Source organism: Xiphophorus hellerii, chromosome 10 (genome assembly GCF_003331165.1).
Source record: "Xiphophorus hellerii strain 12219 chromosome 10, Xiphophorus_hellerii-4.1, whole genome shotgun sequence".
Classification (NCBI taxonomy): domain Eukaryota; kingdom Metazoa; phylum Chordata; class Actinopteri; order Cyprinodontiformes; family Poeciliidae; genus Xiphophorus; species Xiphophorus hellerii.
Window position 1 is genome coordinate 11,465,823 of NC_045681.1, and position 13,077 is coordinate 11,478,899.

At 40.0% G+C, this 13,077-nt stretch overlaps 2 protein-coding genes across 2 annotated transcripts in view; both read left to right on the forward strand.

The window, feature by feature from the left end:
• The first annotated feature begins 252 nt into the window (after positions 1-252).
• btbd17a (BTB (POZ) domain containing 17a) lies at positions 253-5,029 on the forward strand. The gene is made up of 4 exons (XM_032573498.1): positions 253-648; positions 1,011-1,013; positions 1,423-1,714; positions 3,538-5,029. Exons 1-4 carry the CDS (start codon positions 570-572, stop codon positions 4,610-4,612), a joined length of 1,449 nt encoding a protein of 482 aa, XP_032429389.1. The 5' UTR covers positions 253-569; the 3' UTR covers positions 4,613-5,029.
• Positions 5,030-6,523: 1,494 nt separating this feature from the next.
• map2k6 (mitogen-activated protein kinase kinase 6) overlaps positions 6,524-13,077 on the forward strand; it is a 31,968-nt gene continuing 25,414 nt past the window's right edge. The window contains exon 1 of the mRNA XM_032574746.1: positions 6,524-6,906. Coding sequence (XP_032430637.1) covers positions 6,747-6,906 — 160 coding nt within the window. The 5' untranslated portion in view covers positions 6,524-6,746. The remainder of the gene's footprint in view (positions 6,907-13,077) is intronic.

Consider the following 13,077-nt stretch of genomic DNA (forward strand, 5'->3'; position numbering starts at 1 on the left):
TGTTTTGACCAAACTAGGTCATCAATGGGACAATGATTCCAAAACTAGCAGCAAATGTGCAACAAAATGGGTAAAAAACAAAAAGAATCACGGTTTCAATGACCCAGTCAAAGTCCAGACCTTAACTTCGCTTTGCAGGATCTTACGAGAACAGAATGGAAATGATTGTCTGCAAATATCAATGAACTGAAGCAACGTTGAAGCAACAAGATTGGGCCAAAATCTTTGTCTAATGTAAGACAGAAACTGACTTCCTCAGTCATTGCTGTTAAAGAGGATTTCTTCAAGCTGTTGAATTTTATTTAAAATTAGTTAAACTTTCCTGCTCTCCCTTTTAGAGAATTAAATCTCCTTGGGAGCCATCAACCTCATCAGATCAAACGATCAATGTCATTCAACCAGTATTGATGAGGAGTATTGAAAAGTTAGTCATAGTGGTGATCATAGCATCATTTCTAGCATGTTTCCACCCACTAATCAATTATTGTAGCAATGTCGGTGCAGTTCTTCACACAGCCAGGCTCCAGGAATCAGAAGTCCAACTGCGGTGAGGACAAGCAAGACAGAAGATGGCTCAACGGGCTGATCTCATCCGTGCTGGAATGTTGCTTCTGACCATGTGGCTGCAGGTGGAGGTGGCTGTCGCAGGTAAGCCACAACTAAAAAATACCATCAGCAGAGTTTGACTGGGAAAAAACTGGGTAATATTACAAGTGGGAATTTCATGGGATGTAAGAAATAAAATGAAAAGGCGATAGAGGTGGGGGGAAATGAGGAATTTTACCTGTTTCTTCGACTGAAAGTAGAGTAATTGGATTTTGGGTCTTTACAATCCAACACAAGAGATCCTATAATGGCAATCATATTAAATACATTTAGAAAAAGATGTTAGGGAAATCATCTACAAGGAGACCTGAAAAAGTAGGTCTGATTTCTGTGATTTTTTTTTTTTCACTCTATTTATAAAAGAATTTCTGCAGTCTGTGAGTTGACTCATCGGAACCTCACAGCCGGTGGGTGAGTTCGCAATACGTTGTGTTTGCATGACGCTTGGGGAAGGAAGTGTCAAACATGTATGAAAATCAGAAAGAGGAAACTGAGTTTTTCTTGACAAAAATCTATTCTGAAGTCCCAGCAGCTACAGAAAAAGCCCAGTCCAACAGAGGAAAGGCTGCAGGAGGTGGTGCACTGAGACAAAGATTTAATTAAACATGACCCACAATCCTTCATTATCCACACAGCAAGTGCAGCTGGGCTGATCAATGCCATGGATTTTCATGATACTGTCCCACTATCTGCCCCAGTAAATAGTCACAGACAACTTGTTGGCAAGCTCTGAATGTGAGCTGTATTCTGAGTGTGACATGCACTAACTTCTCCAGTTCCTCCATTTCTTTTTTGGTCTTCCCTCTCTGGAAACAGGTCTGCTGAAAGTTGACTTCGCCCAGGAAGGAGGCAGTGATGGCAACACCATCAGCCACTCCCAAACCCTGTTGCAGCGGCTGGAGGCCCTGCTGAATCAGGGGAACGGAAGTGATGTTTCTCTCCGTGTGGAGACGCCGAATGCTGACGAGGTGAAGGTGATCCAGGCTCACTCCCTGGTGCTCTCCCTGCAGAGCTCGGTGTTTGAGGAGATGCTGCTGAGCCGCAACAGCAGCACTATGGTGCTGAGAGAGAGTTCCGACTGTGCCGCTGTGTTTGACAAGTTCATCAGGTGAGGCTGGAGCTGTGAATCCCCACCACATCCCACCATTAAAATCAGACTGAGCTATCTTGCCACCTAGAGGGTTGTTCCATGCCCTACACCTAAGACAAATCAAAACCTGTGGTCAGTCAAGCAAAAAATTGACCGGTGAGGGAAACTGTTGAGCTCGCCATTGAAAACCTCTGTGTTGCAGGTAGAAGGAGACCGGACAAAGACACTCAATACAGAAAAACAACTCTCTATTTCATGAGCTAATGAGGTTCTTGAACACCTTAATCTTTGTTTTTTTCTGGACTGAAAAAGAAAACAACTTTAGAAAACCAAGCCCTTCTATTTGTGTTTGCGTCTCTTATCCACATGCAAACATCACTTAAGATGAACATAGCATATTTCTCTGACCTGCTGTTTTGGTATTTTAATGGAAACTGAGATTCTGGGAAACATTAGAATACCACTTCGCTCATACTCAGCATTACTTGGTGTATACCATACCAACAGAAATTGAGATGTTTTTGACAGTTCTTTTCATAAACCTGACAATATTTGTTCCTGGTATTGGTTAAGGTTGGATAAAGACATGATAATCACTGTCAAAAAACAAACAACAACAACAAAATAAAGGTTGTTAAACTTGCACATTTTCAGAACTTATAGTACATTTCACGTTACTATTTTTCAGATCTTACAGGTTACTATTAGTAACCAGGTTGTATAATAATGTGATCTTCAAGCTACTTTCCGAGAATTCACGGGTTACTTTCTGGAACCTACGTCTTGTCGTCTAGAATTTAAGGTGCATTATCCTGTTTAGCAAGTTACTGTCATGGAATGCAAAGGCCACAAAGGCTACTCCCAGGAACTAACAGTGTATTTGTATCCCATGATTTAAACTGCAATAACTTTTACTTTAAAAATATATATATTTTTACTTACTTGTTAGAACTGTTACTATATTGTGACAGCATAGTATGAGACAGATTGCCATCTGTAGAAATGTATCGCTTCCATCAAAAACAACCAATCAATGCCAGGAGGAAGTCTTAGTGCTGTCAATCAGGCTTTTTTACTTTTCTAAATGGTAAATTCCATTACAGGAAAACTGCTAACTAGCCTTAGCATTCATGTCAGACTCTGTTATTGGAAAGGACTTGTAGCATAGCAGAGAGCAAGGAGGAGGGTGTGAGCAGCACATACACAGTATTTTCAAAAACATATACATTACTTTCCTGGAATGTGCAAGCTACTTTCCAAAACCTCTTAAGTTGCTTTTTGGTACTTGATTGTTACACTGTGGTGATGTATTATGCATAATGTCCCATACATTAATAAAAGTTTCCAAGACAGAGCCAAATGTTTCTGTTACTCAGTCAAAAAAATAGCTCCAGACGTTTTAGGTATCCTCTACATTTTGTTCTCTGTAAAATCAGACAACAGTGTAAAGCTGCTAGATTTCTTTCCTATATTGAAAACTACATGATTACTGACAATTTTACACTGTAAGACACAATTCTAGCTTCTTAGATAGCTTTGGAGTTGACTTCCTATAATGATTAAGTAAGCAAACGTAAGCTGTTCAAAAGGTTCAAAGGGTTTAAATATGTACTAAGAAAATATTTTAATTAATAGAATTGGAATACCTTAAATAGAAATATCATTAGCAGGTCTTTGCATCTTCAGCTCACAGTTCTGTTGAATGTTTTTCTGAACAGACTATTCATTACCTGTCCTGCAATAAAGTTTGAAAAAAAACATTCAAATATGTGAGTAAGATTTGGTTGTTTTGTGGGTAACATTTGAAGATGTAAATCTGTTATCCCCTTTTCTTTGTGCAGATATCTGTATTGTGGAGAGATTTCTCTTCGTCTTGACCAGGCCACACCTCTGCACAAGTTGGCCACCAAGTACCAAGTGCAGAGCCTCCAGCAGGGTGTCACCAACTACATGACCCAAAATTTGGCCAGAGACTCACCTTCTGGTCATGTGGCAGGATGGTATGAATATGCCCTGCAGGCAGGGGATGTTGTTCTGAGGGATAGCTGTCTGCAGTACCTGGCTTGGAACCTGTCATCTGTGCTGCAGAGCGGGGAGTGGGTGTCTATCAGCAGTCAGCTGCTTATGACCCTGCTTCAGCGTTCTGATCTCATCCTGCAGAGTGAGATGGAGCTCTTTGCAGCTCTAGAGGCCTGGATTATCCAGAATGAGCCCGATGGTTTGACAGCAGAGAACACATTAAGAGCTGTGCGTTATGCTATGATGCCTCCTAGGGAGCTCTTCCGTCTGCAGACCCAGTCAACAGTCCTGGCTCGTTATCAGGAGTCAGTCCGTGACCTGCTGTACATGTCCTACCAGTTTCACTCTGCCTCACCACTGCAAATGGCAAAATACTTTGACGTAAATTGTAGCCTCTTTGTCCCAAGAAACTATTTGTCTGCAGTGTGGGGTTCACCTTGGATAATCAACAATCCGACCCGGGACGACCGCAGCACCAGCTTCCAAACTCAACTAGGGCCCAGCAGCCATGATGCCAGCAAACGAGTTACCTGGAATGCCCTGTTCTCACCACGCTGGTTACCTCTCAGCATGAGGCCCATGTACACGGAAAGCGGCGCCATGCAGCCGACACGTGTGGAAGGAGGGCGCCCTCGCATCATCATCACGCCAGCAACATCCAGTGCAGATTTTGCAGGAGTGAACTTCCAAAAGACGGTTCTTGTGATGGCTCAGCAGCACGGTAAGCTAGTCGTGAAGCATGTCTACAACTTCCACCAGAGCACCGAGGAAAACGGTGACTTCTTGGCCGAAGCCAATCTGTATAGGCGCACCTCTGAATACCTCATCGACAGCTCCCTCTTTCTCCATGTCGTGGTGAAACCACTTTACCAAACCCTCATAACCACCAAGAACTGAGTACAAACCCTCACTCATATCTGAATCCTAATAGCTTGGTCTCTTGTTTGTCTTTTCACATAAAATTACTGTTTTCACTTGGCAACTAAGATTCTCAGTGTTCCGTCTTGTGGCAAGGTTCATGAGGGAAATCATGAACACATGTCGTAGCTTGGTGCTATTCTCAGTTCTTGTACTGTCAAAACAAATCACATTGACAAATCCATCCAAACTGCTTGAAAGCCTTAAAAAACAACGTATGTGGATTAAAAACTAAAAAAACAAAATGCATTTTTTTATGATTTTGTTGTAAATTATTGACAGTGTATTTGACAATAAGAAGAACGAAGAACATTCAGCAGTTTTCTTTTCCTCTAAATATTATTTTTTCAGGTGCTATTTTCAGTAAATTTATGAGCCCAAAGGAAAAAGTATTTGCTTTTTTATGTTAATGGGTCATAACTAGGTTGTATCAGAAAATACATTTCTGATCAATAAATCATTAAATAATTGCTCTCTGGGTACCAAATCCCTATCCTAACAACTAGATTGTGACTTTTCAATCTTTATTTCTTTATTTCTTTCCTGTGGATGTCCCAACACTTGATCACTTAGTTTATTAAATTTATTGTTGCTTATATATGATTCATGTTACCTACTAATAAAGACTTTTACAGTTTTGTGTGTCTTTGTGATTCGCAAAAATACAGTGCTTTGCAAAAGTATTCGTACCTGACCAAATAAACTAGTGAATTACTGTGAAGTGGAAGAAAAATGAATCATAATTTGTACTAACAAATGAAAATCTAAAATATTAAGCAGTGTGTTTTTAAAAAAACAAAAAACATAACATCAGATTATAACAACATGATGAAGGAAATAAGGTTAAAGCAATATCTTGGTAGAATATTTTTTGTTCTGGTCGATAAAAACGAATGAGCAAAGCATTTTATTTGTTTTGATCTTTTTCATGTTAGGATAATGAAAATTCACCGGCAAACACCTTCATTGATAAATGCAAAACATTTGGCCTCCACAGCTCAACAGGCCCTTTTCACATGACGTCACACAACTTCCATTTGGATTCCATACCTTACTTCCGGAGGATGAAGTTTTTTTAGTCTCTAAAACATCTGTCACAAATATGATTTGCAAACAAATTTTCTTTGATCGAAACCGGACAAAGGCTACAAATTCTTCACGGAACGGCACCTGTTTGACTAGGAAGGTACGTATTTTTGTCTTGTCGTTAATTGCTATTATGTTAGCTAGCTAACAGTTTATTTTTTAGCTAACGAATACATTTGTTAAATAAATTTGTTAGCTAGCATTTCTGTTTTGAAAATAAAACGTTTTTAGGCTCTAATCTTGATTAGCTTCTATAGACCCGGGTTGTCACCAGTCACGTAAAATACACGCCAACAAAACAAGTGTTTCACCCATGACATCAATGCCCATGAATGGTAAGAGGGGAGACATGGAGCATTAATATTTATGAAAGAATTTCTTTCTTTCTAATACTTGTTCACGTCTAAGTTTGTCAAAAATATATGGTAATATTCTGATAATAATGATATAAGTTTAATACAGTGAATAATATCAATTTGCTAGTTTCAAAATGATTTATTTTATAAATAAACTATATTACTCTTTTTTTGTTTTACATGGGAACAGTCGTATGCGAACCTAAAAAAATATAAAACCACCTTTTTTTTTTTTGTCTTTTTAGGTGATTTTTTTTTTGCCCCCCACCCCCCGGCCCTCTTTTTTATTCAATCTGTTTAATTTAAAATTAAATAATCCGTTTTTGTTTTCCAAGCAGATTAGACGTGTAAAGTGAACTACAATTGAGAAAACGTGATTGTTGTGTGAAACGCAGCCAGTGAAAGCTTCGCGCCGTGTAAATCCCGCGACTCAGTTTCCCACAATCCTCTGCGGTCCAAGCAGGAAGAACGTTGTCTCGCAGGGGCTCACTCTGATCCAAGTTAGGAGCTTTCAGCTGCCAGCCTTGGCCCATCATGTAAGTGCTGCGGAGAATTCTTTGCAGCGCATTTGCAAAATTACCCGCTTTCCCGACGCCTGCGCGGGCTGTGCATCCGAACCCGCGCCCCGTGCACGGACACGCACTGCTCGGACCCAAGAAGGCTCCAGGTGCATGAAGATCGAGGCTTGTATTTTGCATCTTTGTTGCAAAGCAAGCCGCCGAAGCTCCAGTACGAGGGCGATGGAGGGAGGGAGCGAGAAAGAAGGCAAAGTCTTTTGTGCTTCCCCTCCCCCTCATCAAAGCAGAGGGGAAATGCCTCAGCCAAAGGGAGGTAAGAAAATGAAGCCGATCTGTGCAAAACTAGCCTCATGCAATCACAGCTGCAAGGTTTGCAACGTGCATGGCTGCAGCCCGAGCAGGGTCGGTGCATTTTAAAGTTACAAGGCTTAGGAGGGTCAGTTGCATTTCCTGTTTGAGATCTTCCCCTTTGCACAGTTCCTGGTAAGACGATGCTGTGTGTTCTCATACTGACGCTAATAGCAGCGCACAGGCTGGGGATGTTGGGCAGAGTCACGAGAAAAGACAAGGACACTTGAACTCTTTATAATCAACTCTGCACGAGTTGATGCACCCTGCTCCAGGTAATTCCTAAGTGCCATGTCACGTCCAGGGCCAAAAAGTGTGCAGCTTTGGTGCAGGAGAGCGGCAAACTCTGCAGCTGTCAGTGCTCAGATCTGTCTCTGCTTCTTAGAGACAAAATAATAATAATAATAATTTAAAAAAAAATCTATAAATAGAAATGAGCTTCAAGGAGGTGGAGAGCTGAAGAGCTGCATAGTCGTTTAAAAGTCTGCAGGGAAAGAGCGTCAGCTGCTGCTTTTGTCCAGAAACTGGATATGAGTGAAACACCTGGATGTCCACTGATGTGCAGCATGCTCAGCACACTTTGACCCCGAGCTCAGGCAGCATGCAGTAACGCCTGAGCCCTGCAGCCGCCCAGCTCCTCAGGATCTACGGTGCAGGCAGTTTGCATGTAGCTCTTGGGGGGTGAAGGGGGAGGAAGGACAGCTGCAGTAAATGCAGCTCAGGTCTTCTTTTTTTCCTCTTCCTCCCCTCTCTGTGTTTCCCAGAAGTCCAAAGTGAGGCTGGTTTATTGCACAACATGCAGAGCACACACAGATCACACACTCCAACTGCAACAGGCTGGGTGGGGGGGAGGAGGGGGTGGTTGTACAGGTAGAAGGGAGAAAGTCCCGGATGGTCAGGGCCTGTTTATAGGCTACAGTCAAGTGTCCACCCACCTACACAGGGGAACTGTCTTGTTGCATCCGGCTCATCCTGTGATGAATAATGCACACGTTTTATTTATGTTCTTTACATGAATGAGTCGGTCAGGGGCTTTCCTGAGAGCAGAAGTGGGTTTCAGTTGCCACTCGCTGACGTCGCTTGGTGCACGAGGCCGCTGTCATGCAGCCGCCTAATCTTTCACTTCAGATTTTTCTTTTATTTCAGATTTCGTTTGTAGGTTTCTGAAACAACAAAATGGTGCTTGCATTGAATGAAAATTGCTTCCACTGGTCACCTTTAGGCCAAACGGCTGCAGATGTGACATTAACTGTCCCCAGCGACGAACAGAGTTGGGCTGAGCAAAATACGCTGAAAGATCTGTTGTCTGCAGCTCCTCCAGTGTGAGGAATTTCTTCCTTTTCTCGGTTTGAGTAACTTTAAATGCTTCATACTCGACAAATGGTGGATTTTCTTGCAGCTTCATAGCTTTAATTTCAGTGGAAGCAGTTTGACTGAGCTATTACTGCTTTGCAGGTTGTCATCAGATTCTAATTCAAGCTAAATGTAAAGTCCTGATCAGACATTCAGAAAAAATATCAGAATTAGCTGGATTAAGAAAAAAAATATTTTTTATTTTTTGCTATGTTAAAGCAGCTGCTCATTATTTAATCAAGCTGGTAATCAGGAGGAGCAATATGGACATTAGTTTTGGAAATACAAATGTTTTGCCTCACAAAGATGATAGGTAAAACTACAAACTGTTGCACCACAAAAAATCCTTAGATAGCATTATTATTTTAGAGGCATTCATACCTTAGTTTGCTAGATCCTTTGTTCAGTGTTCTTTTAAAAAGCTGTGAACTATAAGATAAAGAGAATCCTGCATCAAAACAGAATTATTTTTGTTACTAGGATGCTAATTTAAAGATGCTTACATAAATAATAGTTAAGATTTTTACATTGATTTGTATTTAAAATAACATTTGACCAATAAGTAGTTTTTGACTTATTAAATATACCCTCATTGAAAAAAATAAATAAAAATGAACTATTTTGCTACTTTTCTTGACCCTTGACAAGCTTAAAATCAAGGTGAACTGGAGCTCTGGTTTGAATTAAAGCACCAAAATTAGTATTTTATAAAGGTACAAAAATCACTAACGGTGCTGTCATAACCGCTTGCGGTGCATTATCAAAGAATGCAAAAAAAATTACAACTGAGTGACATTATGGACCTATTCTAGTCCAGATCAGTATCCAAAACCAAAAAAAATCTTGGGTGTATTCCACCCATCCCACACACTACAGTTAAATCTTCTCCCTTTGTAGGAGTTTTTTTATTTTTATTATTATTTTATTTTTATTTTATTTTTATCTTTTATTTTGCTGTTGTGGGAATGTGTGATGACTGCCACTACTTGTTACAAATGAATTGCCCTTTGGGGAATTGATAAATTGGAGTAAAAAAATAAAATCTATATAGTGTTGGATATTTTGGTTGAAATAGAGCTGATTTATAGTCCTTATGCCAAAACAGCAGTAACATGTCTCCATACCACACTACAGAAGTCATCATTTTGCTTCATGATTTGTAGAACCTACAGGTAATAAAACCCAATGACTATTCATCCAGTTAAAGATTAATGTTTTGTAGCTGAAGGCCTTAACTGTTATAAAACGTGGGGAATTTGAGTGTGGAAAATGTGAAGAAAGCCTAAAGACTGAGCTGAATTAGAGATGCTAACAGTTGAGTCTCTCTGGGATAGTTTGTGGTATTCCTACAGTAGTTTTGCTCCACCTTTACATGCCGCCGTTCAGTTCTGCTTTCGTAATCTCCTATTTTTGAGACACTGAATTCTCAAGAATCAGGGGATTGTCTTTGTGCATTCAAGACTTTGTGAGCACAGAAAGCCTTGTTTTGTAGCCAACATGTGTTTTAGTACCTCATAAGAAAAAATTGCTCATCAAACTAAAGTCTCCCTGGCTGAATGGCTGATTTGTGCTCAGCAGATTCATGAGTCACCAGATGGCTCACCTGTGTGAGAAGCTCTATGGCTTTTTTCAGTCATTTTAGACTTAATGAAGGGGTAGTAGCATTTCTTTTAAACTTCCTCCTTATGCTTGTGCTCATCACTCATGGAGACTAATTTTAGGATTCAGTGGTATCATTTGACCGCTTCATCTCATCTGTCATAGAAGGCAAATAAAGCTACAGGTTTGTTAAGAAGATATTGATAAATTGTGCAGCTTGAGTACTATACTTAAAAATAATATCTCTGAAAGATGGAGGGCATATACCTGTAGGTTTCATACAATCTTTACCGGGGATTGCTGTGCCTTTGCACATCCCTTAATTTTTTTTTGCATGTTGTCACATTGCAACTACAGATTTCGATGTATTTTACTGGCACTTAATGTTTTGGAGCAGTATAAAATAATGCCTAATTGTAAAGTGGAAGGAAACTCATTCAGGGTTTTCAAAAGTTTTTATGATCTAAAACACAAAAATGTTTTAGCCATTCTGAAATGCTTTGTAAATTTACTTTTCTGCCCCAGTTACAGCTTCAGATCTCATTAAGAGACACATTTTTTTGTGTAAAGTATAAATTTTCTACTCCCAACAGAATCTTAGTTCATTTTGGGTCTCAACTTTTACTGAACCATTCAAACACATGAATATGCTTTGATCGAAACTAGGGTTCCGTAACCTGCTGCACCAGAGCCTCACTTAGCTCTTTAATCTCTCCAAAGAGCCTCTTAATGACTTTGTCCAACACTGATACAGAGCTGACTAGTGTTTTTAAATGGGCAAGTAATAAAAAGGCTGATTACCACAGGTCTTCTATGTATTTTTGCTGAAAGGTCTGCACAAAACAACATTAATAATACAAGAAATAGTTTTTCTCCATTTAGTATGCTTTTTCCCAATCAAGAAAATGTTTTTAACTCTTTCTTTGTAAGAGACTTGTAAAGTTATATCTTTAAAACCTAATCACAGAAACAAAATTACGGCTTGCTACCCACAGAACAGATTTATAAATGGCAGGTATAAAACTTGATAAATAATTTTACATACAGTTCAAAACTATTCACACCCCTGGTGGTTTCAGTTTCAGCATTTATTTTCATTCATTTTGAAAATAAAAGTCAGTTAGTAAAATGAAATAATTGTGCCAGCTCTATGAATAATTTTGACTTTATTTGTATGTTTTCCAGATTTCAGTTTCACTTCTTACCTGCCACTTCACAATTATGCATTGATTAGTGATGTTCTATTAAATGAAAGAAGTTTAAGTGTGTCCTTTTGGTGCATCTGTGATGTATTTCTCATGTCTTCACTTAAAAACGAGACTCATTCAAGCTTTGGGTGCCATCTGTTTTTGTTTTTAACTACAGAAATGTGGCTCTGAATCGGATTGGGTCTCATGTGGAATGAATGCACTGCAAAACCGAATATTCTCCCTGGCACAATTATGTTGTGTGATAACTTTCTTTCTGGACTGATTTAACAAAACTCATCAGGACATGAAACATCAAAACTCCGCTTGCATCACCTTTAGATCTACCTGTTAAATATCAGGTAAAAACTGCGTGTGCTGCATTGCCTCTTTACCAGTTTAGTTTTACCTCAAGCTCTGTGCATAACAGCTGCCTCCTCCTGCAGCCCCAGTCTTGCACAATCACTGTGTTTGTCTGGCTATTTCAGCTGTTTTCACCAAATTTGCTGTTTTGATGGCTGTTGACGATGACTGTTGTTTAGTTGAGTGTAGTTCAAATGATCAACCGCATCCAGACAAGAAATAATTGCTTCTTATTGTAACAGTGGATTGCAGGGAACAAAAAGGTATTCCTGTGACTGTGTGTACAAGGCTGAAAGGGAGAGAGAGGCATAAATTCAGGTGTTGTCGAGGTTGGCAGCAGGTTTCAGATTCTTGTTGCTGAGATGAGACAGAGAGTGAGGAGCAGGGGAGGTGGAGTGTTGCACCTTAGTAGGCCAAAAGACTGGAAGTTGCAAATTAAGTGACGAATGTAGCTGCTGCTTGTCTTTATCTGTGCTGCTAAATTGAGACCGGAATAAATGATGCTTCTTTGTGTTAGTTTTCTTTCTTCCAACTTAAAGCTGAACAATTTTTTTGAGCATAAGTTTTTCTGCTATATGATTCACACGTTTAAAAAAAACGAAAACAAACAAAAAAAGTAGTAATGCAGGTTCCTAACTTCCGTCCATCAAGCCATCCGCTTCCCCTCCCACTGCCCGATCTTCCCTGACCCTCTCCAACACCTAGACATCCTTATATGCAGAAACTCTCTCCAGCTCCTCCTGGTGGATCTTAATGTGTTGCCAGGCAAGAAGTGATGCATAGTTCCTCCAATAAGTTTGTGCAGCTGCCATGCGATCTCTTCCCAGTATGCACCTACCGATATACATGGAAAACCTCCACCTGGGTCGATCCAGGAAGTGTTCTGATGAGATCTTTGAATGATTTCAGCAGACTTTTGTTTCATGGGGAAAAGATGCTGTGCTATTCCAAACAAGATGACAGTTAGATATAAACGAGGCTCTATAGCAGGGGTGGGCAATCCTGGTCCTCGAGGGCCGGTGTCCTGCAACTCTTAGATGTCTCCCTGGTCCAACACACTTGAATCCAACAGCTGAATCACCTCAACGAGTGCAGTCAAGTTCTCCAGAGTCCTGCTAATGACCTCATTATTTGACTCAGGTGTGTGGAAGTAGAGATACATCTAAAAGTTGCAGGAGACCGGCCCTCGAGGCCTGGAGTTGCCCACCCCTGCTCTATAGCCTGGTTACTCTGTGAAAGAAGCTAATTTCAGCTGCTTTCATCCAGCTGAAATTTCATCTTTATTTTTAGATCTTTATCTCCTCTACATCTATTTTGTACATTGTGAATTAAGTACATCTAGAGTCTTTCTCTTTTGGCTAAGAACCTTCTTCTCCTTGACAGAATGATCATTTCTGCAGATACACCTTGATCCATCTAGTCCTCTCCTAATTAATTGTGCTGTCCTACATATGTGTGAGGAAAACACATACATTCTTGAGCTCCTCTGCCTTGGACTGAAATTTGCAATCAGCAGTTCTTCACTCTAAAGTATCTTTTTACCTCCAATTAGCACCTCAATAAAAGCCAAAAATCAGTTACACAATAAAAAAGAAACACTGTCTTGTTTTCCCAAGGAATCAGTAGCTGGTTTA